Source organism: Podarcis bocagei (assembly GCF_964188305.1).
Source record: "Podarcis bocagei genome assembly, chromosome: 7".
NCBI classification, from domain to species: domain Eukaryota; kingdom Metazoa; phylum Chordata; class Lepidosauria; order Squamata; family Lacertidae; genus Podarcis; species Podarcis bocagei.
Window position 1 is genome coordinate 68,503,615 of NC_138132.1, and position 24,888 is coordinate 68,528,502.

The 24,888-nt window shown below is 46.1% G+C and overlaps 2 protein-coding genes across 3 annotated transcripts; one reads left to right on the plus strand and one right to left on the minus strand.

The window, feature by feature from the left end:
- Positions 1 to 36: 36 nt before the first annotated feature.
- Positions 37 to 15,686, plus strand: CASP9 (caspase 9). Of its 2 annotated transcripts, XM_081201611.1 has the most exons (10): positions 49 to 358; positions 1,453 to 1,666; positions 3,108 to 3,197; positions 3,440 to 3,477; positions 4,647 to 4,823; positions 5,747 to 5,836; positions 10,373 to 10,520; positions 12,338 to 12,496; positions 13,436 to 13,545; positions 14,830 to 15,686. In XM_081201611.1, exons 1-10 carry the CDS (start codon positions 227 to 229, stop codon positions 14,920 to 14,922), a joined length of 1,251 nt encoding a protein of 416 aa, XP_081057737.1. In that variant the 5' UTR covers positions 49 to 226; the 3' UTR covers positions 14,923 to 15,686. The 2 variants fall into 2 exon arrangements, with proteins under 2 accessions (XP_081057738.1, XP_081057737.1); XM_081201612.1 differs by lacking the exon at positions 10,373 to 10,520 and having other exon boundaries at positions 37 to 358.
- An 826-nt stretch (positions 15,687 to 16,512) lies between these two features.
- On the minus strand, positions 16,513 to 23,654 carry LOC308591123 (chymotrypsin-like elastase family member 2A). The gene is made up of 6 exons (XM_081201732.1): positions 23,579 to 23,654; positions 22,339 to 22,467; positions 21,287 to 21,423; positions 19,421 to 19,566; positions 18,207 to 18,359; positions 16,513 to 17,255 (listed from the first exon to the last, which is right to left on the minus strand). Exons 1-6 carry the CDS (start codon positions 23,599 to 23,601, stop codon positions 17,238 to 17,240), a joined length of 606 nt encoding a protein of 201 aa, XP_081057858.1. The 5' UTR covers positions 23,602 to 23,654; the 3' UTR covers positions 16,513 to 17,237.
- Between the last annotated feature and the right edge of the window lie 1,234 nt (positions 23,655 to 24,888).

Below are 24,888 nucleotides of genomic sequence, written 5' to 3' on the forward strand. Positions count from 1 at the left end.
GTGGGAACTCTTGCGCGTGCGCAGGAAGCCGCAGCCCCATCCCCTGTCCTAAACCTCGTTAAGGCTCCGGAGTGAGAGGGTTAAAGGGGCGTCGCCCAGGATGCCAAGCAAGCGATAGCAAGTCACCCTCTGGTGTCATATGAATTGAGACGTCAGAGGGGCCGGAGCCCCCGGACGTGTCGAAGGGAGGATCTCCCTTCCCGGAAGAAGCGGCGCAGCAGGTGCCATGGAGGAGGATCATAGGCAGTCGCTGCGGCGGGCTCGGCTGCGCCTAGTGAAGGAGTTGCAAGTGGAACGCCTCTGGGATCTGCTGCTGCACCAAGAGATCTTCACCCCGGATATGATCGAGGAGATCCAGGTGTGTCTTTTGCTCCCTTCCCCCGCACAAGCGGCCCCTTTGTTCTCAAGGGATCTCTTCCAGCCTTCCCCAAGTTTCACTTCCTAAGAGGCTGATCCTACCTCAAGTGCTTGGGAGTATTTGAGGCTGTGATCCTGTATGTGCATTTATAGGAGAGTAAGCCCCGTTGAACTCTGCCTTGTGTCTATTTTGGCTCTTGGACTGCTTTCATTTATCTGGTGGTGAGCGCCATCCATTGTTATAGTATTTATTTCTGAGTAAACACAGATAGGATTGTGCTGCTGAGAGAAGTTTCAGGGGTGCCTTAAATATTTTAGGCTGCTTTTCTGGGGGCAGCGCCTGTCCAGAATGGCATTCAGTAAAAAATGCAGAAGTTACAAATAGTCCAGAATTTAAAATTTTGAAAACATAACTCTGTTTTCAGCAGAACTGAGAAAACATTACTGAGACTATCACCCAGAAAATGGACATCATTTTGAAAGTGTGCCTTAAGCCAGGGATGAGGAAGTTGTGGCTCTCCAGGTGTTGTTGGACTCTGACTCCAGGGATAATGGGATATGTAGTCCGGCAAGATGGGGTGGGGGTTGGGTGAAGGTGCTGCTGCATCACACTGTTGATTCATGTCAAGTTTGTGGTCTACTAAGATCTCTCAATCCATTTCATGTGTCAGGCCAGGTGTCCCCCATCTTATATTTGTACATTTGATTATTCCTGCCTAATTGTAAAACCATACACTTGTCCCTATTGCAATTTGTTGTGTTAGATTTGGCTCAATTCTCTAATCTGCTAAGGTCATACTGAATCCTGATTCTACCTTCTGCGGGACTATCTACCCCTCCCAGTTTGGTGTCATTTTCAAATTTGATGAGCTGTCCCTCAATTCCTTCATCCAAATCTTTATATATAAGTTATTGAACAACACCCGCCCCAACAAAGGCCTGACTTGCTGACTGCTTGCTGTCTGCAAGGCTGCTCTAGATTTCAATATTGCTGCCTAGCCCTTTGTTCTCCGTTTTCTTCTCCAGTATGCATGCACTGTTTGTGAAGCTTTTTGTTTACAAATGCCAGGAGGAATAACTTTCGTTTGTCTTCAGAAAGCAGGTACACGCCGAGACCAGGCCAGGCAGCTGGTCATTGACCTGCAGACTCGTGGGAAGCGAGCGTTCCCTGCTTTCATCTGGTGTCTCCAAGAAACTGGACAGAATGACCTGGCCGCTTTGCTGCATGCAGGAGGTGACCAGCCACAGTTGCACCCAGCTGATCTAAAGCCAGTTGAAATCCGTCCACGTTCTGAACCAAGGGATCCACGTATGATTTCTTCTCTGATCTTGTTTCAGTTGGGGATTTTATAACCTCATTTTAGCATGCCTCCATGGTCCTGAAACTGTATCTATAGAAATCAGGGTGAAAAACAAACAGAGGCCATTTGTTGTTAATATTGCAACCCAATGTTGCGGTGTAGAGCATTCCTGTTCAAGCTAACAACCAGCCATACCTTTTCCCAGGACACTCCATGCCATATACCCTCCTTTTCTTATACTCTTTACACACTTAAAACAGTCAATGCAGATATAGCATGGGGGCAGGGAACCAGGAGAGGCAGGAGAGGCAGGGTAAATGGAATGGATTTTTTTGGGAAAGGACATGGCTGGCACCTTGCTTGCATGTTTATGTTGTTATATTTCAGTATTATTCTTTTTTAAAACTTCTACAAACAGTGAGATTATTTTGAGCATGCTTGATACATCCCTCTTATTTGGCTAGGATGGGAAGCTGTTAGAGGAAGGCTATTGTAGAACATAAAAGGGACACGGGTGGCACTGTGGGTTAAACCACAGAGCCTAGGACTTGCCGATCAGAAGGTCGGTGATTCGAATGCCTGTGACGGGGTGGGTTCCCATTGCTCAGTCCCTGCTCCTGCCAACCTAACAGTTTGAAAGCACGTCAAAGTGCAAGTAGATAAATAGGTACCACTCCAGTGGGAAGGTAAACGGCGTTTCCATGTGCTGCTCTGGTTCGCCAGAAGTGGCTTAGTCATGCTGGCAACATGACCCGGAAACTGTACGCCGGCTCCCTCGGCCAATAAAGTAAGATGAGCGCCACAATCCCAGAGTCGGCCACGACTGGACCTAATGGTCAGGGGGTCTATTGTAGAACATAAATCAGTATGCTTTATGAAGAACAGGCTTCCTATGCAAGAGGGGTTGCAGTTTAAAACAGATGCAAGGACATGTCAGAAGGAGAAAGAGGATGGGACTAGAGAGGAGGAGAAAATCCTGTTATTTCCATTAAGCAAATTTTTGCTCAGTTACACTATGGTACTGGGACCCGGGGGTTGTTCTAAAGCAGGGGTGGCTCACCTGTGACTCCAGCTCCCATCAGCTCCAGCTCCCATGGCCAACGGTCATGGAAGATGAGAGTTGTAGTTGATCAACGTTTGCATGGCACCAGGTTTCCCACCCCCTGCCGTAGATAATTCTTGCTGCTATGCAGCATCTGTGCAGTGTTTACAAGTGAAGAATTTGGCTTCTTGTATTGCATTGCTCATAGGAAACTTTATACCAGTTTCGTCATTAATGGTCAGGTTTAATTGTACTGTGGTTGGCCTATAATTGTTTCAGTCTGAATGCATCCCAAATGCATCGAACCCATAATGACAGAGCAATTACTTGGAGTACGTGCGTGCACATCCCAAATCTTGGCACCACGTGAAACTTGTGCAGAAACACAGCAGACCCTATCCTTGCAGGTATTACGACTTCTGGAAATTTGCCTTTTCCTGTTCAAGAACTAAATGAGAGACGCCAGAAACCATCCCGTGACATCACGGCCACTCGGGGTAAGGAGAAATCAGATTTCTTACGTTAGAGTTTGATGTCTTACAAAGATTTCCCAGTTGATGGTGTGTGACTCACCCAGTGGGTCTGCGGCACCATTCACATAACAAAAACTACCATGGAGATATCAGAATTTTCAAAAGTAGGCTGTCCATGGCTTGGCTTTTGAAAAACGGGGGGTCCACTGCTTTATATAAAATATATTTCTAAATATTTATATTTTGATCTTTGTCTCATTCTCTAGGCTCTGTAGAAGAAAATACCAGAAGGAACGCTGAAACGGTTAGCTTATTACCATTTCTTCAATCAGCATATTTAGGGTTTGCTTGTGGGTGGGTGGGGATGGGTAGCCCCCTTAATTTTTGTGCACCTTAATTTTTTCTGTGGCAGCTCATAGGCATCCCACATACAGTGCTTAGGCTAGTGTGGTACGTTGGCCAGAATCACCAGTGACCATGTTTAGGGAAGTTTTTTATGACTGATGTTTTAATGTATTTTTAACCTTCTGTTGTTAAGCCGCCCAGAGTGGCTGGGGAAACCCAGCCATTTAGGCGGGTTAGATATAAATGATGATGATGAACTGGGTGAAAATTATTATTCTTTATTGGTATCCCATTTGTCTGTTAGAACACACTTATAAAAACCTTTGCAAACATATGAACAAGGTTGCCTTTGTCCCATGATGGCACAGTACTGTCTAACATACCTCAAGAAGAGGCCTTTCCTAAAACCAAAAAATTGTAGAGTTGGAAGGGACACCCCCCCCCCCGGCTCATCTAATTCAACCTCTTGCAATGCACTGCTCCTTGAAACTCTTTCTAATGGGGATGCTCGGGATTAATAATAATAATAATAATTTTATTATATCCCGCCCATCTAGCTGGGCTTCCCCAGCCACTCCGGGCATATTAAAAACGCAATAAAACATCAAACATTAAAAATTTCACTAAACAGGGCTGCCTTCAGATGTCTTCTAAAAGTCAGATAATTGTTTATTTCCTTGACATCTGGTGGGAGGGTGTTCCACAGGGCGCGGGTGCCACTACCAAGAAGGCCCTCTGCCTTCTGGGGCCTCCCACTCACAGAGCCTGAGCTGTTGACCTCTCCTTCTGAGACATACCCTTGGGCCTTGCTCCTGTGGGTTGTTTAATATATGGAAACTTCGTCTCCTCCCACCTCCGGCTAAACCAGCAGTGGGCAACCTCAGGTGCAGGGCCCAAATACATGTCTCCTGGCCTCTCTCACTGGCCCTTGCAGCGCTCTCCCTAGGCTCAGGGGTGGGGAGCCTTTTTGGCTCCATGGGCCAGATTGTTACCAGGATCAGCTTCGCAGACCACATTTGATGGGCAGGCCCATCGATTGACAGCCCATTTGTGTTCACCTTTCTCTCCTGGACGCTTTTGATGGCAAACAAGCTGGTTCTAGCTCCCACCTCCAATGTTGCTTGGCAGGTTTACGTCCTGAGAACGGACCCCTATGGCTACTGCCTTATCATCAACAATGTGAACTTCAGCAGCGCCTCTGGCTTATCCTCCCGGGCTGGGTCTGATGTGGACTGTGAGAAGCTGGAGAAACGCTTCAGATCCTTACGCTTTGAGGTCTTGACCCGACGGGATCTTAAAGCTCAGGTGAGAATTTCAGAACCAATGCAGAAAACAACACAGCCTTGAGTAGTACTGTGTGGGCTGCTGTTTCTCACATTCAGGTCTCCTATTATTATTATTATTATTATTATTATTATTATTATTATTAGTTATTATTATTGTTACAGTTGTACCTTGGATCCTAAATGCCTTGCGAGTCGAACGTTTTGGCTCCCAAACGCCGCAAACCCGGAAGTGACTGTTCTGGTTTGCGAACATTCTTTAGAACCTGAAAGTCCAACGGGGTTCCGCAGCTTCCGATTGGCTGCAGGAGCTTCCTTCAGCCAATCGGAAGCCAGGCTTTGGTTTACAAACATTTTGGAAGTCTTAACAGACTTCCGGAACGGAATCTGTTCGACTTCCGAGGTACCACTGTATTATTATTATTATTATTATTATTATTATTATTATTATTATTATTAATTTATTTACCTGCCCTTCACCAGCATGTCTCAGGGCTGGTTACAATGATTTCATGATTCAGATTTTTTTTAAAAAAATTGGCCCCTGGAAAGACAAGATGCTGGACTAGATAGGATCCCTTTGGCCTGATCTAGTATGTCTCTTCTGCTTTATTTCCCTAGCGATCATTAGTCTTGACAATCACAAGCCCCCAAGGAATGTTTCCTTGCAGTGGGAATTCCAGCCCCACAGCCAAACAGGGAACCCAAATAAGGAACAGGAGCTGGAAAGGGGATGATGGCACTTCCCCCCTCATCCATCATCTCCAGCCTACAGTGTGGGAACCTGCGTGATTAAGGAGTGTGTCCCTTCCCATAGGCTTTGACCTGATGCTTTCTTTCAGCAGTTTTGACACCAGGGTGGGGTTTCTAGAGGGGGCAGAGCTGGGGTTTCCAGCTGTGTTGATGTGGGTGTCTTTAACGTGAGACCTTGGGAAATATCTGCAGGAGATTGTTGCGGAGCTGCAGAGCTTGGCCACGCGAGATCACAGCTCTCTCGATTGTTGCCTGGTCGTCCTCCTTTCCCACGGCTGTCAGGTAGGAGAGGCTGGTGCTCCATTCACATCCTAGGATTGTAAGGCCCTTGGGGCAGAGAACTGTCTCTCTTTGTATAATGGTGCTCTTCAAAATTCTTTTTAAAAGAAAACTTAAATCGCCTGTCTTCTAGTTGATCCATTTTTATATGATTGTTTTTATTATTAATATTATTATTGATACAGGAAGAAAATAAAAAAGAGAAAACACAGATACAGAATTACACACAGGAATAACAATACAGTGGTACCTCAGGTTACATACGCTTCAGGTTACAGACTCCACTAACCCAGAAATAGTACCTTGGGTTAAGAACTTTACCTCAGGATGAGAACAGAAATCGTGTGGCGGCAGCAGGAGGCCCCATTAGCTAAAGTGGTGCTTCAGGTTAAGAACAGACCTCCGGAATGAATTACCGTATTTTTCGCACCATAGGACGCACTTTTTCCCTCCTAAAAAGCAAGGGAAAATGTGTGTGCGTCCTATGGAGCGAATGCAGGGGGGGAGGCAGGCGGGAAAAGCCCTCAAGAGCCGCACGCAAGCTTCGTGCGCTCTTGCGGGCTTTTCTCTAGGAGGGAGAAGGGACTGACTGGCCGCATCAGTCCCTTCTCCCTCCTGGGGGAAAAGCCCCCAAGAGCGGCACCCTCTTTAAAGGCTGCGCGGCTCCTGCGGGCTTTTCTACGAGGTGGGGGAATCCCCCCACCTCCCAGAAAAGCCAGGAGAAGCCGCACAGCCCCTTTAAAGAGCGGGCGGCTTCTGCGGGAGTTGGGGGAAGCTGCAGCAGATTCCCTCCTCCCGGGCTCCCTTTGAAGCGGCAATGTGGGAGGGGAGCAGCTTACACTCGTGTAAGCAGCTCCTCTCCCACTTTCCTGCTTCAAAGCAACCACGGAGGAGGGAAAGAGGGGACCCATGGATCCTCTTCGCTGCTCGAGGCTGCAGCAGATTCCCTCCTCCCGGGCTCCCTTTGAAGCAGCAAAGTGGGAGGGGAGCAGCTTACACTCGTGTAAGCAGCTCCTCTCCCACTTTCCTCCTTCAAAGCAACCACGGAGGAGGGAAGGAAGGGGACCATGGATCCTCCGCTGCTGGAGGCTTCAGCGGATTCCCTCCTCCGTGATTGCTTTGAAGCAGCAATGTGGGAGGGGGGCAGTTTACACTCGTGTAAGCAGCTCCTCTCCCACTTTCCTCCTTCAAAGCAACCACGGAGGAGGGAAGGAAGGGGACCATGGATCCCCCACTGCTGGAGGCTGCAGCGGATTCCCTCCTCCGTGATTGCTTTGAAGCAGCAATGTGGGAGGGGGGCAGTTTACACTCGTGTAAGCAGCTCCTCTCCCACTTTCCTCCTTCAAAGCAACCACGGAGGAGGGAAGGAAGGGGACCATTGATCCCCCGCTGCTGGAGGCTTCAGCGGATTCCCTCCTCCGTGATTGCTTTGAAGCAGCAATGTGGGAGGGGGGCAGTTTACACTCGTGTAAGCAGCTCCTCTCCCACTTTCCTCCTTCAAAGCAACCACGGAGGAGGGAAGGAAGGGGACCATTGATCCCCCGCTGCTGGAGGCTTCAGCGGATTCCCTCCTCCGTGATTGCTTTGAAGCAGCAATGTGGGAGGGGGGCAGTTTACACTCGTGTAAGCAGCTCCTCTCCCACTTTCCTCCTTCAAAGCAACCACGGAGGAGGGAAGGAAGGGGACCATGGATCCCCCGCTGCTGGAGGCTGCAGCAGATTCCTTCCTCCCGGGCTCCCTTTGAAGCAGCAAAGTGGGAGGGGAGCAGCTTACACTCGTGTAAGCAGCTCCTCTCCCACTTTCCTCCTTCAAAGCAACTACGGAGGAGGAAGGGGACCATGGATCCTGCGCTGCTCACGGCTGCAGCGGATTCCTCCTCCTTGATTGCTGGGAGTTTCTCTGGGCAGGAATTCCCTCAGCTTAAGTGGGGTGGGGGAAGTGTGGCAGGTAGGGGGGTACTGAGAGACACATGTCTCTCAGATGAAAATTGGGAGTGGGCATTGTGTGAAGTGGCTGTGGATCTCCTGCCGCAGAACTGTAGGACTGTATAGAGTTGGGAGGGCCACCCAAGGGTCATCTAGCCCAGCCCCCTCACAATGTAGGAATCACAGCTAAAGAACGCCAGGCAGATGGTCCCCCAACCGCTGCTTAAAAGCCTCCAGTGGTGGAGACCCCAAACACCTTCCGAGGTCATAGAATTGCAGGGTTGGAAGGGAACCCCAGGAGTCATCTAGTCCAGCCGCGGTGGACAGCGGGCGCAATCCATCCCGTTGCGCAAGACTAAAGATGCTGTGCAAGGCTAAAGAAGAAGCCAAGGCAGTGAGCGGGATGGATCGCGCTTGCTGCCTTGTCTTCTTTAGCTGCACTGGAGAGGTTTAGCTCCTGGCTGGAGAGGTTGCGCGGCTATGGATCCCGCGCACTGTCTTGGCTTCTTTGCTCTTTGGGGCTGGGGGGGGGGACCCGGGCTTCCCCCGCAGCCCCGAGAAGCTCTGGGAGAAGTGGACAGGCTGCATGCAGCCTGTCCGTTGCTCTTTGGGGCTGGGGGGGGGATAATATTTTTTTCCTTGATTTCCCCCTCTAAAAACTAGGTGCGTCCTGTGGTCCGGTGCGTCCAATAGAGTGAAAAATACGGTAAGTACTTAACCCGAGGTACCACTATAAACACAAAATTTTCTTAACAAACAATAAACATAAGTTGGTCTTCACTATAGACCTGATCTCCTATCTATTCCTCATTTCAATTTCATATTACTTATTGCCAATACACACTTTTATCATGATTTAACTTTTTCTTAATATATCTTAACTCTTATGTCTAACTATTACTGAAGTTTCTCAAATGCTGCAACAAAGTTTAAACTACTATATTTATATTTCAAATATTCTTTGAAAACCCCCCATTTTGAGACAAATTCCTGTTTTGATTTATTCTTTATTTTTTCTGATAGACCATCTAATTCGGCATATTCTGTCAGCATTTGGATCCATTCATGTATAGAGGGAATTTCAGTACTCTTCCATTTTGCCGCAATGAGAACTCTTGCTGCCGCTGTGGCGTATAAAGAGATAGCTTTCATTTTTTGCGGAATATCCAAATCTGTAACTCCCAGGAGATAGGCCTCTGGTTTTTTATTAAAAGAGATCTTTAGCATTTTTTGCAATTCTGAATGAATACCCTCCCAAAATACCTGTATTTTCTTACATAACCACCACATTTTTATATACAGTTGTACCTCGGGTTAAGTACTTAATTCGTTCTGGAAGTTCGTTCTTAATCTGAAACTGTTCTTAACCTGAAGCACCACTTTAGCTAATGGGGCCTCCTGCTGCTGCCACACCGCTGGAGCACAATTTCTGTTCTCATCCTGAAGCAAAGTTCTTAACCCGAGGTACTATATCTGCGTTAGCGGAGTCTGTAACCTGAAGCGTATGTAACCTGAAGCGTATGTAACCCAAGGTACCTCTGTAATTGAATGATTCTGCATATATTTCCACATGAGGAAAAAGCTAGTTTGCACCCCAGATTTTTAAATTTGTTTTTATTGTTGATGCTTTTATAATTTTATTATTAAGTTGCTTTAGAATGTTCCATGGGGAGCAATTCATAAATTCATCCTTCTTGTAGCCAAGATGGCAACATTCACCCACATGAGGGCACTGTTGGCAGGGTTCAGGGGAAACCCCAAGGTTTGCCAAAGTACAGTGGTACCTCTGGTTAAGAACTTAATTTGTCCTGGAGATCCGTTCTTAACCTGAAACTGTTCTTAACCTGAGGTACCACTTTAGCTAATGGGGCTGCCAGCATGCGATTTCTGTTCTCATCCTGAGGTAAAGTTCTTAACCCGAGGTACTACTTCCGGGTTAGCGGAGTCTGTAACCTGAGGTGTTTGTAACCCGAGGTACCACTGTAAATGTAGAAGAGAAATAAGGATAGGGACCCCCAAAACAGGATGGAGCATGCTCAGTGGACATGAAATGCTGATTGTTTGAGGAAGGGAGGAAAAAAGGATGGAATGGCGTAGTTTGGAAAAGGGTGTAGCTGGCTGCAACCCTGAACAGGAGCACTAAGGAATTTAATTTGGTTTGAATTTAAAGGCAAACCTGTCTAACAGGCACTTTCCAAACAATATGCCATCCTTTGAAATTCACACTTCTCCAAATTTTGCGGTGCAAAAATCTCCAGCCAAGTAAATGGTTTTATCCACCTAAATGCTACTCAGATTAGACCTGTTGAAATTTATAGACCCAAGTGAGCCACGTCCATCAATTTCAACAGGTCTACTCTGAATAGGAGAAACATTGGTGGCAGCACAATGTTTTCTGCACTAGCTGTAGCCTCCGGACCATCTTCAAGAGCATCCCCATGTAGGGTGCATGGCAGTAGCCATTGTGGAATGTCTAGGAATTGCTAGCCCTTTAAATATATGGCATCTTTTAAGGCCACCTGCAAGGAAAGAGACATCAGCGAAGGCTTGGTACCTGGAAGTTGGCATTAATTTCTTTGGATACTGTTGCAAGCCACTGGTTCTCACCTTGCAGGCAAGCCACATTCAGTTTCCCGGTGGAATCTATGGCACAGATGGGCGGTCCATCGCTGTGGAAAAGATTGTCAGCTACTTCAATGGGACCCATTGCCCTAGCCTGAGGGGGAAACCAAAGCTCTTCTTCATTCAAGCTTGTGGAGGAGGTGAGTGTGTTGATAGGCCTCTGGGAACTCAGAGTCCAAGACCTGGAGGGAGTTGGCCGTTGATCTAAGACGGCGGTTCTCAACCTGTGGGTCCCCAGATGTTGTTGGACTACAACTCCCATCATCCCTGAGCTCTAGGGGTGATGGGAGTTGTAGTTCAATGACATCTGGGGACCCACAGGTTGACAAAGGCTGTTCTAAGAGGACCAGAACCAGGTGTGCAGGCCAAAGGAAACAAAGGGCTAGTTTCCAGAGCAGAAAACAATGACTGGAAGGGTGATTGTGTGTCACTGAAACTAGGTAGCGTTCAAGATTGAAGGCGTTTGCAGAATGAGGAGGGAGTTAATAACTTAAGAGGAGTCCGTTGGAGTAGGCCAATGGCCTATCTAGTCTAGCATCCTGTTCTCACAGAGGCCAGTGGGAAAAACTAAAGCAGGATCCAAGCATAAGAGCCTTCGGTGGTTTCCAGCAACTGCTATTTAGAAGTTTTTCTGACTCCAGCCGTGGAGACAAGGCATAGCCATCATGGCTAGTAGTCACTGAGAGCCCTCCTTTCCATGAATTTGTCTAACCTTCTCCCCCCACCCCCATTTTTTTTTTAATGAAACTTTTTCATCATGCCATACAATAAAAAACAAACTAATCTAATTGATATCCCCAAAAAGAAAGGAGGGGAATACAAAGTCTCCACAGACTCCACCCTTGTCTCCACAGAAAGGGGTGGCCCCTCTAAGCTCTCACCTGGGAGCTTCCATTTCTTCTCCCAGCCTCCCACCCTGGGAGATCTTCCCTTCCCTGCCTCTCACACAGGGTCCTTGGTCAACTCTGCACCACCTTCAGGTGTGTAAAATCCCCACAGTGACCCAGAGTAGAGGACACCGAAAATAATAGAAGAATGGGGGGGGGGGGTAAGTGAGAAATAAAAAGCGCTTCTGATTCTCCACCCTATTATTCAAAGTATTCTCTCTAGGGTGACGTCCAGCTATTCCTGCTTCTGCTAAGTGATATTTCCCCAATCTACAGACCCAAATTCATTCATTTCCCCTTCCACACAAAAAGTCCAAATGTCAGCAGTCCTCTTCCTGCACTCCGACATAGCAACTTTACCTCCAATAACATCAGCAACCGTTCCTCCACGTTGGAAAACAGCAAATCCTTTCGTAATGACGGCAGAAATCAGATTACAATCTAACCAAAATTTAAAGAAAGAATGGGTATGCATAGATTAATATATGGTAAAATGATGTTCCAAAAGTGATGTATTGATAATGTTTAGACTGAAACCCACAAAGTTAAGAGGAAAAACGGACAAGATTTCATAGTCAATAGCAATAATATACTGATTAAACACAATTTAAAAGATACCATAATAAAGCTTATAATGCCAAGCATGGGTGGAGGGAAGTCACAGGGGGAAAAGAGGGTGAAAATAAATAATAATATTTGGAAATATGTATGTTGAATGTCATGTTAAAGGATGGTTTATTTGTTTTCGAACACATCATTGTAGTAATGTTGCATTGTAAGAACTGTAGTATTGTTGCATTGTAAGAACTATAATAAAAAAGAAAGGGGGGAAAAATCCTTTTGTCTTTGTTAACAGTGTCTACCATGTAGTCATATATTAAAACAACACTCCATATTTATTTGCTTATTGTAGAATAATTAATTCACATCCGGTTCTGTATCTTCCAGTCCTATGTCCTCATGGTCATTGTTTTCCATACTAAAGTTTTTAAAAAATATTTAAACACGCTATTGTGTGGTTCGTGTATTGTAGATGTTTTTTGAGAGGTCTGTGCACTTGGGTTTTCTAGAGAAGAAGGACCGAGGGTTTGAAGTGGATTCTGACCCTTCTGCGGTCGAGTCGGATGCATCTCCCATCCAGGTGCCTGCAGGAGGCTCTGATCAGACGGATGCAGTTGCAAGCTTGCCCACCCCTAGTGACATCCTGGTGTCTTACTCTACTTTTCCAGGTGAGCAGCAAGCAGCAAGCAGCAGCAGTGAAGGGAGGTGAAAAGCTGCAGGTGCTTGCAAAGTTTCCTTCTTTCAGATTTTGCTTTTGGGTGGTGGTGACAAGGATTCTGCCTTGCATCACAGATGCTCCCTGACCGATAGATTCAGAGTTGATCGGCACATGGTAGGCTGAAGCTGCCCCCCCCCCAAAAAAACAGGTGCTTCTCCATAACTTTTGGACGGTATGGGCCACACAGAAGAAGCCCTCTCTCCATCTGATGCCCCTTTGCATGCTATGAGGGGTGAAAGGGGTGTTGGTCTGTGATACTTCCCAAATAGCAAAAAATTAACAAGTGTCTAATGTTGAGGTGGGGGGCACTGTGGGTTAAACCACAGAGCCTTGGACTTGCCGATCAGAAGGTTGGCGGTTTGAATCCCCGCGACGGGGTGAGCCACCGTTGCTTGGTCCCTGCTCCTGCCAACCTAGCAGTTCGAAAGCACGTCAAAGTGCAAGTAGATAAATCGGTACCGCTCCGGCGGGAAGGTAAACGGTGTTTCCGTGCGCTGCTCTGGTTTGCCAGAAGTGGCTTAGTCATGCTGGCGACATGACCCGGAAGCTGTACGCCGGCTTCCTTGGCCAATAAAGCGAGATGAGGGCCGCAACCCCAGAGTCGTCCACAACTGGACCTAATGGTCAGGGCTCCCTTTACCTTTAATGTTGAGGCCCAAGGCCAAACAGCTCTGTTGTTCCTCACCCCCACAGATCGGCCCTGCTTTCAAGCATGTATTCTCAATAAGGACTAGACACTTGATTTTTAAAAAACAAAATATTGCTGAGATTCTTAGGAAGCTGGCTTTCTGCACCCAGTTCTGCTTTCTGCAAGTTTTCTCTCTGCTTCTGTGAGATTGCGGGATCTGCACAACTTCTCACAGGTTTTACCCCAATTCCTTCCTTGCAGGTTTTGTGTCCTGGAGGAATAAGTGTACAGGCTCCTGGTATGTCGAAACCCTGGACCACGTGTTGGAACAGTATGCCCATTCTGAAGACCTGCTCAACATGCTTCTGAGGGTAAGCTCTGCATGTTTGAGCTGGGAGGCCTGGCTTAGGATCATAGAGTTGGAATGAACTCTACAATCTCCCCTAGCCTCCTTCTCAGTACAGGATCTGCAGTGCAGGATGCAACCTCAGCGTTCCTCACAGTTGGCTCAAGTACAATGTCAGAGCAGGATCCTTGGGATTCATAACTGGATAACTTAATCACTATGGAAATGAGGCTTCTTACTATCTATGTATTGGGTTCGAAGCTTGTTTTCTAATTATGTTGAAAAAAAGTAAGAACTTGGTTGTGTGTGGGCTCAGAAGTCTTCTAAACTGTGGAATTCTACGTGTGCTGTGAAGCAAAAAACCCCCCAAAAATATTGTGGCTTAACGTCAGAATTAATTTAAAGTATAGAATAATAATAATAAAATAATAATAAAATTTTATTTATATCCTGCCCTCCCCAGCCGAAGCCGGGCTCTGAGCGGCTAACAACAGTAAAATAATACAACATTCTAAAATCAGTTCATTATAAAATCAGTTCAAATCAAATTAATGGCAACCATTGGCTAGAGTTCTGTGAGGATTGCCAAAGGAGGAGGTCAGGCTGTGCCCTGGCCAAAGGCCAGGCGGAACAGCTCTGTCTTGCAGGCCCTTGAAAGATGTCAAATCCCGCAGGGCCCTAGTCTCTTGTGACAGAGCGTTCCACCAGATTGGAGCCACAGCCGAAAAAGCCAAGCCTTTTGAGGAAAGCCTTTTGAAGAAGCTGGGTATGTTTAGCCTGGAAAAGAGGAGACTGAGAGGAGGTATAATAGCCAACTTCAAATATCTCAAGGGTTGTCACACGGAAGATGGAGCAAGCTTGTTTTCTCTTGCTCTGGAGGGTAGGACTTGGCTCTGAGTTACAAGAAAGGAGATTGCAGCTAAACATCAGGAAGAACTTTCTGACAGGAAGAGCTGTTCCGACTGTGGAACAGACTACCTTGGGAGGTTGTGGAATCTCCTTCCTTGGAGGTTTTTAAGCAGAGCTTGTTTGGCCGTCTGTCGTGGATGCTTTAGCTGAGATTCCTGCCTTGCAGAGGGTTGGACTAGATGAACCTTGGGGTCTCTTCCTACTCTACAATTCTATGATTCTAAATAAATTCGGACACAGTCGGACCAAAGCTGAGCTGTTGTCCTTCCACCAAATTTCCAGTCTCTTACTCCACCGAGCCATCTTTCTGTTGCCTGATGCTTGAAACATCCCTTTTGTTGATGCGATGCTTGTGTGTAAGAACAAGTGGAGCAAATGGTTTCTCCCTTCTCTCGCCCAGGTAGCAAATGCCGTTTCTGCAAAAGGGGAATATAAGCAGATGCCTGGCTGTTTTAACTTCCTCCGGAAGCGATTCTTCTTCACAGCCAAATGAAGACGCCTCGGCGAAACTTTGCCTTTAACAAACCCAGGGGAAGAGACCAGCCCTCTCGCAGAAGATGTCAAGAAGGCAGATGCTGGTGAAGCAGCTGTCTTATGGCTGGGAAGGGGAGCCTGTGTCTCTCCAGATGTTGTCAGACTACAGTTCCCATCATGCCCAGCCAGCATGGCCAATAGTCTGGAATGATTGGAATTGCAGTCCCAACAATATCTAGAGAGCTGCGGTATCTCCAGATCTTACGGATTTGTTTCGTCTTGAAGCCATCAGGAGAGCAAATTTCATCACTCTACAAAGATTCTTCTCTTCTCTTTCTGGTTTCTGAATCGCCCATCGATCTCCGGAGAAAATGGCCCGGAAAGCCAGTTTGCATCAAAAGCCTGCCCCCTTCCAAGGTGTCCTCCAGCAATTTAAGATCCCCCCTCTTACTTTTTCCTGTGTCTGTATTGAGGGCATTCCAAATTACTTCTTCCAATTGCCCGTCTTCCTTTGCAAAAGTGCTTAAGGTGAAGCTGCGGCTGTTAAGCCAGCTCATGTTAGAGATGTAAACAGGGCCGCAGATGAATAATAGAGGGTTGTCTCCAAAGTTAGCCCTACTCAGAGTGGATCCATGGAAATGACTCGCTTAGATCCATTGTTTTCAGCGGGTCTACTCGTGAGTAGGATTTGGTCAGCTACAACCCAATAATTTAAAAAGCACTTTGTTGGGGGAAGAGGATGTGTACGTTGTATGTGCACAATTAAATCTCTATTTCTCTGCAGTCTGTCTTGTTCCTTATTTAGACTTTGTTGCCTCTATGGGTGTCTGTGAATCTGCTCAGTGGCAGGAGCAAGGACAGAACATAATCTGAAGAGCATCCCACATCCTGATAATTTTGACAATTCCATGCCCTTGTGGTGTCTGTTCAAGCCCGTTTCAGTTTATTTTTGGCAGGTCTGCTGAAACTTTTAAGAGTTTGCTTTACATGAAACTTGAGCCATCTTTAGGGTGCTTGTCTGACAAATTTACCAAATATGCCCACTCAACTGCTTAGTTCTGTGGAACTAGTACTGAGACAGGTGCTACATAATACTCATTCCGCATTTGTAAGAAATCGATCTTTTAGTGTGGCTGCGCCCACAACTTTGGAACTCCCTGCCTATTGACATTGGGCTGGTGTGTTCACTGTACTCTTTTCGACGCATGCTAAAAAACTTTTATTTAGGCAAGTCTACCCAGATATGTGAGGGACGTGGATGGCGCTGTGGGTTAAACCACAGAGCCTAGGACTTGCCAAACAAAAGGTCGGCGGTTCGAATCCCCGTGACGTGGTGAGCTCCCGTTTCTCAGTCCCTGCTCCTGCCAACCTAGCAGTTCGAAAGCATGTCAAAGGGCAAGTAGATAAATAGGTACCGCTCTGGCGGGAAGGTAAACAGCGTTTCCGTGTGCTGCTCTGGTTCGCCAGAAGCAGCTTAGTCATGCTGGCCACATGACCCGGAAGCGGCTCCCTCGGCCAATAAAGCGAGATGAGCACCACAACCCCAGAGTCGTCCACAACTGGACCTAATGGACAGGTGTTTTAATCTGTTTTTAATTTATTTTTTAAAAAAATGTTTTCAATTTTCAACTGTTTTTACTGATGGTTTTATGGCATTATTCTTTTGTATATCGCATTGAGGGTTGCTTTTTTATTTTATTTTTACAATCAGAATGTATATAAATTTTATGAAATGAAAAATAAAAAACATGATGTTTCTGACTTACAGCTGCTTGGAGAGTTCTTGCATTTTGGCAAATGCATTCCTTCCTGACAAGTTACCTTGGTTATCTCTGTTGAGACAATGTGGTCATTGCCTTTGCATGTATTGGAGAAATTTCTGCTGGTGTGTGGGTGAAGCAGATGCATGCAGTATGAAAGTAACCTTTGGTTCTGCCAAAGGATTTACTTTTGCTATTTTTGTGTTTCTCATTGTTTTTAATTCTCCCATCTATTAACAGTGGTTGGGAAGGCCAATAATAAATCAGTGTTAATAAGAACTGAATAAAGCACCGTAAATCACCCTGCCAGGAGATGCCACCAAGTACCTGAGCAGCACATGTTGAATTTTGTAACCCCTCATCAGAACAACTGGAACCATGTTGCATTGGGCAAAGTGGCGGAGAATTAAAGAGGAGATCATAGATACAAAAAAAAAAAGGTGCTCCCAGCATCTGGGACAGGACACTCTTGCTTGGATTATTGCAATGTTTGCTTTTGTTTTATTGTGCAACTGGTGTTATTCTTAAGATAGCGTTCCTGGCCGATTCTCTCTGGGTTTCAACGCTCCTTGCCTTAATACTGCGCCATCACCTACAGACAATGCAAAAGAAAGAGGAAGTGTGAGCATTCGTCTCAAAAAGCAAGAAGCATTGGCTTATTTGCCTTTGTATATATTCATTTTTTTAAAGGTTTCATCTGTATTTTGATCATTTTATGATGTTTGCTGATTTCATTTTGGATGCATATTTTATATTCTCTTACATAAGCCGCTTAGAGCGTTGTATAAAACTTGTAAATTGTTTTTTTTTTTTTTGGGTGGCATGTCCCCCTCCCCCCTCCCTTCATCCCATCCCATTTGTCTCACATGAACTGGTTTTGCAGCTGGCAGTGGTGGGATGGGGGCTTGAGATGCATATAATGGCTGTGAGTGGGGACCTGGATTGGCTGACAAAGACCCTCCCTTTTGAAACCAAAATCCCTGCAGCCATCTTTCACCCAAATCCATCCTTGCTTTGTGTTCTAAAAGCAGGATGGGCAGATTAGAGGCATTAGAGATGCCTGCTAGGTTGCCCAGAGACCTTTGGTTACCTGAGGCAAAGGTGATCTCCCTCCTCTGCAGAAACCACATACTTCCAATTCCATGTACAAAACCTGCCCAGGCTGGCAGCTGAGTCTGAGGGCTGTTTCCAGTCTGAATGGGGAGGGCTTACTTTGGGGAGGGCTCAAAGGGGCAAAATATTTTGTAAATTATTTCGGGTGGAATGAATTTGAATTGCATGCCTATGGCAGCACTCTGCAGAAATCAAACGCAGAAAGGGGTGTGTGTTCCTAATGCACCAAATCCACATCGGAAACAGAGCTAGGGAATTGGACAGTTCAGAAATCCAGAGGAAAATGTGGGTGTAGCCTCAGTCAAAAGGCAGATCTTCCCCTGCCGCCTTTCATCCCAAATGTGTTCTGTCTCTACTGAAGCCCACTCTTGGCGCAGCATCCATATTAAGTGGCAAGGATGGCGGACCGGCCTCAAGGTGTGCTGCTCACCTGCGCGATCCAGTCGTTGAAGGCGGACACCCGCGTGAAGACAGACGGCTTGCGGTAGTAGTTGCAGCCAAGAGAGGAACCGAAGCTGACCACTCCGTGCACCTCCCATTTCCCACTAGAGTTTTGGCAGTTGAGTGGGCCACCGGAGTCCCCCTGTAAACAAGCCAAGCAGAATTTTATGGAGCTTTTGGGGAAGGAGATGCTCTGGGTCACCACGAATGCTCTGCGTTGAGGAATGGGGAATGGGAAAGTACAGGGGCATAATTGATTGGGGAAGGGCTGGGGCTCAGTGCTTAGAGCACCTGCTTTGAATGCAGAAGGCTCAACCTCTGGCTGCTCCAGAAGGGCTAGGAAAGACCCTTCTGCAGTGCCTGCTTACCTTATACATAAATCCATGTATAAGCTAAGCAGGCTATAGCTTAGGGCTCCACTCTCTTGGGCCCCCAAAAAAAATTTAAAGGAAAAAAACCTGGATGTACATTTCCAAAATATAAGATAAAAAACAAATAAAATAAAACCTACAATTATTATTTCATGTGATAGCAAGTTTCTAGAGACTAGATTATGAGTCTTTGTAAATTGTGTTTCTAAAGGAACTTTTGTTATTGACAAATGCCAATGTGTTTGCATTATCAAGTTTGTTATAAATAAAAAAACATTTTAAGTTAGAGCTCAATAATTATTTCACTATTAATATACCGGTACTTCTTAATTGTATTTCACTATTAATATACTTCTTAATTGTATTTCAGTTCAACAATTACATTGAAAAAATACATGTTCTGTTATGTGCAAGTGGCTTTAGATACCTATTAGGTCCATAAATTACCACATAGCATATATTCAACACAAAAAACAGCAACAATTTGTTGTTGACAAAGGACAGCTGGACATATAAAGGGGCCCCATTACCTTCAGTAGCTTAGGGCCTCATCAAACCTAAATTCGGCCCTGCCCCTCTGGCTTGGGAAGCTGCTGCCAGGCAGTGCAGGCTATCTTGAGCTGGAAGGGTGGTTCATATTATTGTTTCAAGGAGTGTGACTCAAATGCAAACCCAGCTGAATTTCGCCTCCATCCCTTGCGAATGCCAGAATGAGTTATGCATTGCAAATCTGGTTCTTTGGTACATCTCCTTCTGATTGCAAGGCGTGTTGTTTCTGGCCACTGGATTGGGCTGCCCCTACCCTGACACCTGCATGCACGAACACACTCACGTTGCAGCTGGAGATCACGCCATCGCCGCCTGCACAGACCATGTTGGTTTTCACCGAGCTGCCCCACCAGCTGGCCTGGGAGCAGGTGGCGTGATTCACCACAAGCAAGCGCCCCTGCTGCAGGATATCTGGCAACGGACCATTTGCTAGAAGAGACCAAAGCAAGAGGGTTATGAGATGGAGCAATGTCAAGCAAGGAAGTAATAGGCGTCCTAAAAAGGAAAAGGTAAAGGACCCCTGACAGTTAAGTCACAGACGACTCTGGGGTTGTGGAGCTCATCTCACTTTACAGGCTGAGGGAGCCAGCGTTTGTCTGCAGACAGTTTTCCCGGGTCATGTGGCCAGCATGACTAAGCCGCTTCTGGAGCAACGGAGCACCAAAACCAGAGCAGCGCACAGAAACGCCATTTACCTTCCCGCTAGTAAGCGGTCCCTATTTATCTACTTGCACCCTGGGGTGCTTTCAAACTGCTAGGTTGGCAGGAGCTGGGACTGAGCAACGGGAGCTCACCCCATTGTGGAGATTCAGACCACCAACCTTCTGATCGGCAAGCCCAAGAGGCTCAGTGGTTTAGACCACAGCACCACCCATGTCCCACAATAGGCATCCTAGTGCTTTGCTTAAAAAAAAAAAAGTCCTCCCATTCTCTAAAAGTTCTCTTCCTGTGAAAGAGACTTCCAGTTTTCTGCCTCATTCTCAGGGAACTTTAGAAAACTGGTGCATGCAGTGTTTATTTATTTTATTTTTATTTAGAAGATTTATAAACTACCTGGTAGTTCCCCTGTCTTCATCCCCCGAGCACTATAGAAAGAGGTTTATATTGTAACCTCGTGGTTGCGAGATGGCAGGCAGTGTTGGAAGTGCTTTTCTTTCCAGGAAACATTTCTGCAGGATTCTGCAGCCCCACCCGCTGCCATAGGAGCCAACTTCTAGGGGCTGAGGGGCCATAAAATATTTGAGGGGGCTGGGAGCCCCCACAGTTGATGAGCATTGCCATTCTAATGGTGTGCATGCAATGCATCACGTGATTGATTATGTGGCGTGGGGCATACCTGGGCCTCCCCAATATTTTGTTCAAGTTGGCACCCCTGCCCACTGTCCTGGACTGCCCACGCTTGCTGATCTGAGAAAAGCCCCATGAGAAGTGCTGCCTCCTCATGTTCCCAGTGCACTTCTAATTGAAACATGAGGCGCTGGGGAAAACTGCAGAGTGAGACGGTTTGCAGAACAAACATCTCAAACGTATCCACCTCAAAAGTCAAGTGAGTGTGACAAAAACCCTGCTCCTTGCGCATGAGAATTTCACCTAGAGATGCCCAATGGGCAAGAAAGGGGAGAAGTCTTCTCACTCTTGGTGCTGATTGGAGCCAATCAGAATGAAAGGAATCGACTCATAGAATTGCAGAGCCCAGCTCTCTGCAATACAGGAATATGCAGCTGTCCCTTACGGGGATCGAACCTGAAACCTTGTGTTATCAGCACCACGCTCTAACCAGCTGAGCTATCCAGGTGGTGAGTCAGCCACTGAAGATTGGCTCCTAGGGTTGGCCTGGAGAAATCACATGGGAGAAACACCAAGGAGAAGTGTGCCCAGAAAATAGTAGATCTAGCTGAAATGTAACACGTGGAGACCTTTGTTTATCATTGCAATGCACCCATGGTTATTATTATTCTATATTTATAAAGATGACTGTATAATCTTAGACGGGGGCATGGCTGTGACTCTCATGAAAGGACCCTGCACTTCTGAGTGTATCACTGCACTGCTGCGCATTATGCTCCTCAAAAGGGCAATGAGTTGCAAACTGCTTGCAATTAAGTATAATAATATTTTTTTAATTTAAAAAATCCATCACAACACTTACTTATCAGCCTTCCCCATCCAGTTACGTAGCAAGGATAGTTGGCAGCTAAGATACTGTTGGCTTTGGGGAGGCAAGCTGTCTGGATGCTGTTGCTCAAGGTGACATGCTGAGAAAGTTTGATGAGTGCAATATCGTTCCTGGTTTTGAGGGAGAAAGAGGAGAAATGGGCATGAAGAGCAGGCCGCATCCATCCGTTTATTTAAAGCATTATTATACCTCTTTAGACAGTCATGGCTTCCCCCCTCAGCATTCTGGGAGCTGTAATTTGCTAAAGGTGCTGGGTGTCATTATTCCCCTCACAGAGCTACAGTTCCCAGAGTTTACTGGGAAGAGGGATTGATTGTTAAACCACTCTAGAAATTGTAGCTCTGTGAGGAGAACAAGGGTTTACTAACTAAAGTTCCCAGGATTCTTTGGGGCTGTAGCCATGACTGGTAAAATCTTATAATGGTTTTAAATGTAAGGTGAGAATGTGGCTTATGGTGTGCATGGAAACTAGAAAACCGTGCCGAGGGGATTCCGGATAAATTGCCCAGGATTTTTTCCACATTTCCAAGGGTTTGGGCAAATGAATGCAAAGACTCTGGATTAACTGACAAGCCTCCAGGCCAATAGGTGGGGGACTTTTGGCCCAGAGGCTAAATGTGACCCGCCACAACTTTTGCTGGTAAGGCTGTTCCCCCATTGAACCACACCCACTCACCTCACATCTGATATTGCATGTGATGTCAGACATGGGACAGGTAAAGATATGGGATGATCCTGCAGCTAGAAAGCAGGATTAAACCATGCATCAGCTGACGAGTAGGGGATTCCATTTTTCTTGGTTAGAAAATGTAATTCAGCCGCAGTTTGGCTTTCACATGGAAAACGCAAGATTTACTCAGAAAAAAATAAATGCATGACTTTGATGGCATGCCAAATACTAGTACTGATTTGAAAAATAATAATATAGAAAATTAACTTTATCTCTGCTCCACCACGATCACCACCACCACTGTTGGCCACAATAATTTATTCTATTCTTGCTTCATGAAAAGCTATTATATTACCCATTGGTAAGTCTACTTGCGTCCCACTTGGGGTGAACAATGATTTTTGATGGGGAAACGGCAACTGATCCTCTCTCATTGGCTGAGAGACTGTGCTTTCCAAGGAAGACGCGATAAGTCCGACCAGAACTGAAGAAATGGAGAAAAAGAGTGAGGGATGAGAGTGTTTCTTTGCATAATGAAGAAGAAAAATCAAATGAGCCAGGTTGTATCCAACTATTTTTTTTTAATATGATATTTATTGAAAAAAATTTAGAGTTACAAAAGAAAACAAAGCAGAAAAAGAAAAAGAAAAAACAAGAAAAAACAAACCACATCAAACAATACAGGTTGTATCCAACTACATTCTACTTAGAATAGACACATTGAAATTAATGGACCTGAACGAGTCCTCTGCCTTGATTTCAGTGGGTCTTTCTCTGAATACAACTAACACTTGAGGGTCCTGCTTGCTGGCTTCTCACTGGCATCCGGCTGACGACTGTGAAAACAGAATGCTGGACTAGATGGGTCACAAGCTCTTATTAAATTATTATGGATACAACCCAGTATTTTTTGCATATCAAACACTTTCAGGGGCTACAGTTCATTTTGCCAACTGCAAGAAGAGCCTCATTGCATCAGGCCAAAGACCCAACTAGTCCAATATCTTCTTCTCTCAGTGACCAATATGTGATGGTCTAAGCAAGGGGGAGGTCAGTACTCTCAGTATTCCAGGCAGGCTGGAAGACAAGGATCAATAAAGAATCCCTGACAGATGGACATCGAACCTCTGCTTAAAAACCCCCAATGAAGGAAAATCACCACACTGGAAGATAGTCCGTTCCACTGTTGAACAGCTCTTATCATCAGAGAGTTCATCTTAAAGTTTAGTCCATTGTCATTTGAATCTATTGGTTCGGGTCCCACCCTCTGGAACAGCAGCATATACAAACTTGCTAAATTTTCCATGTGACAGCTCTTCAGATATCTGAAGATGGCTGTCATATTCCCTCTCAGTCTCCTCTTATCCACGATAAACATACCCAACTCCCTCAACTGTTCTTCATAAGGCTTGGTTTCCAGGCCTTTGAACATCTTGGTCGCCCTCATCTGCACACGTCCCATCTTGTCAATATCCTTCTCCAACTGCGGTGCTCATAACTGGACACAGACTGCCAGGAGTGGCCAAATTTCCCAGAGTGCCAAGAATCCCAGAGTCTTAAATGGAAGCAGCTGTTTTATTGGGGTGCTGACGTACCTGATACAGTGAGCGGCTGTCATGACCCAGTTGGTGGCGATGAGGGACCCGCCACATGTGTGATGCCAATTCCCACCGGACAAATATTGAAGTGAAGCCTGAGAATGACAGACAAGTCTCAGGATGAGCTTGAAGGATGCCCAACCCTGGACCACCCTTCACGCTACCCAAATCAGAGCCGAAACAAGTTTGCTCCTGAAAACCCTTTTCCAGATGTTCTGAGTGTGCCTTTTGTAATAAATGACATTTGACTCTGATTTTTTTTTCCTCCTTTCATTTCTAGGACTTTGGCAGGTTGACTTTGATACCTGGTACATTTTCATAGCTGACAAACCGGAGATGGGGCAACTTCCTGGAGCTGTTTCCTCTCTCATTACAGGGTCGACTTCTCAAATTTGTGGTGGAATCCTGTTTCTCTGGCATGCATGGGAGCTCCCACCCCACAACCAACCCCTCTCTGGAGGCACCACAAAATACACAGATAATCCTGTTTTTCTGAGTCTTGGAAATTGAGCACACAGCAGAACATGGCAGCTGGGATGGATGGGAGGCGTCAACCCCCACCCCACCCCCAATCCTCGGGAAAAGAGTCCATGATGGAAAGCCAAAGGAAGGAATCTTTTTCAGTGCTGAGAGACAGACGATTAGTTGGACAACAAGACTGCAAGGCTGTATCTTACCTGCCAGGGCCAGCTGTTCTGCCGGGCATTCTCCCCTCCAACGACTCTACTTACATTGGGCTTGTAGGCCGGGACCCCACAACTGAAGGCTGCAAAAAGGACACAGTGCAGACACTCTTGGAAGGTTCAGCGCAACAGATGGATGAAGCTCAAGGGAGCAAAATGCTCAGGCTACAAATTAGCATGCCTATATTGTTGCGAGAACCCTCTTTGACTCTACGCAATACCACCCCTTTCAGGGGTTGGTGGTGGCTGAGCTACTGGAAATCAGAGTGTGTGTGAAAGAAATGAGTTTTTGCTGAGTCTGTACAGGCTGTGTACATACACTAGACCTTCAGAGCACGTTCTCCCCCTCAAAGAATTCTGGGCACGACAGTTCACTCCTCAAGGAATCACAGTTCCCAGCAACTCTTACAAATGACAGTGCCCAGAACTCTTTGCAGGTGTGTGTGTGTGTGTGTGTGCTCTGAATGTGCTTCAAAGCTATTTTGTGTATGCAGCCTGGGTAAGTTGGAAATGCAGACCCCTCCCCATCCCACCATATCTGCACACAGAGTCCACAAAATGGCTTTCAGTGCCTGATACATATAAGAAAAGCATCCTGAGAGATTTTCCACATCTCCTGGTAGA

Bases quoted from the DNA above. Each gene is read 5' to 3' on its own strand.
- LOC308591123 (XM_081201732.1), bottom strand. From the start codon at position 23,601: ATGACAGCCGCTCACTGTATCAG. The intron at 22,468-23,578 runs GTACGTCAGCAC...CCATTTCTTCAG, and splicing joins ACAGCCGCTCACTGTATCAG to TTCTGGTCGGACTTATCGCG. The intron at 21,424-22,338 runs GTAATATAATAG...CCTCAAAACCAG, and splicing joins GCAAGTAGACTTACCAATGG to GAACGATATTGCACTCATCA.
- CASP9 (XM_081201611.1), top strand. From the start codon at position 227: ATGGAGGAGGATCATAGGCAGTCGCTGCGGCGGGCTCGGCTGCGCCTA. The intron at 5,837-10,372 runs GTAGGAGAGGCT...CTCACCTTGCAG, and splicing joins TCCTTTCCCACGGCTGTCAG to GCAAGCCACATTCAGTTTCC. The intron at 10,521-12,337 runs GTGAGTGTGTTG...TGGGTTTTCTAG, and splicing joins CATTCAAGCTTGTGGAGGAG to AGAAGAAGGACCGAGGGTTT.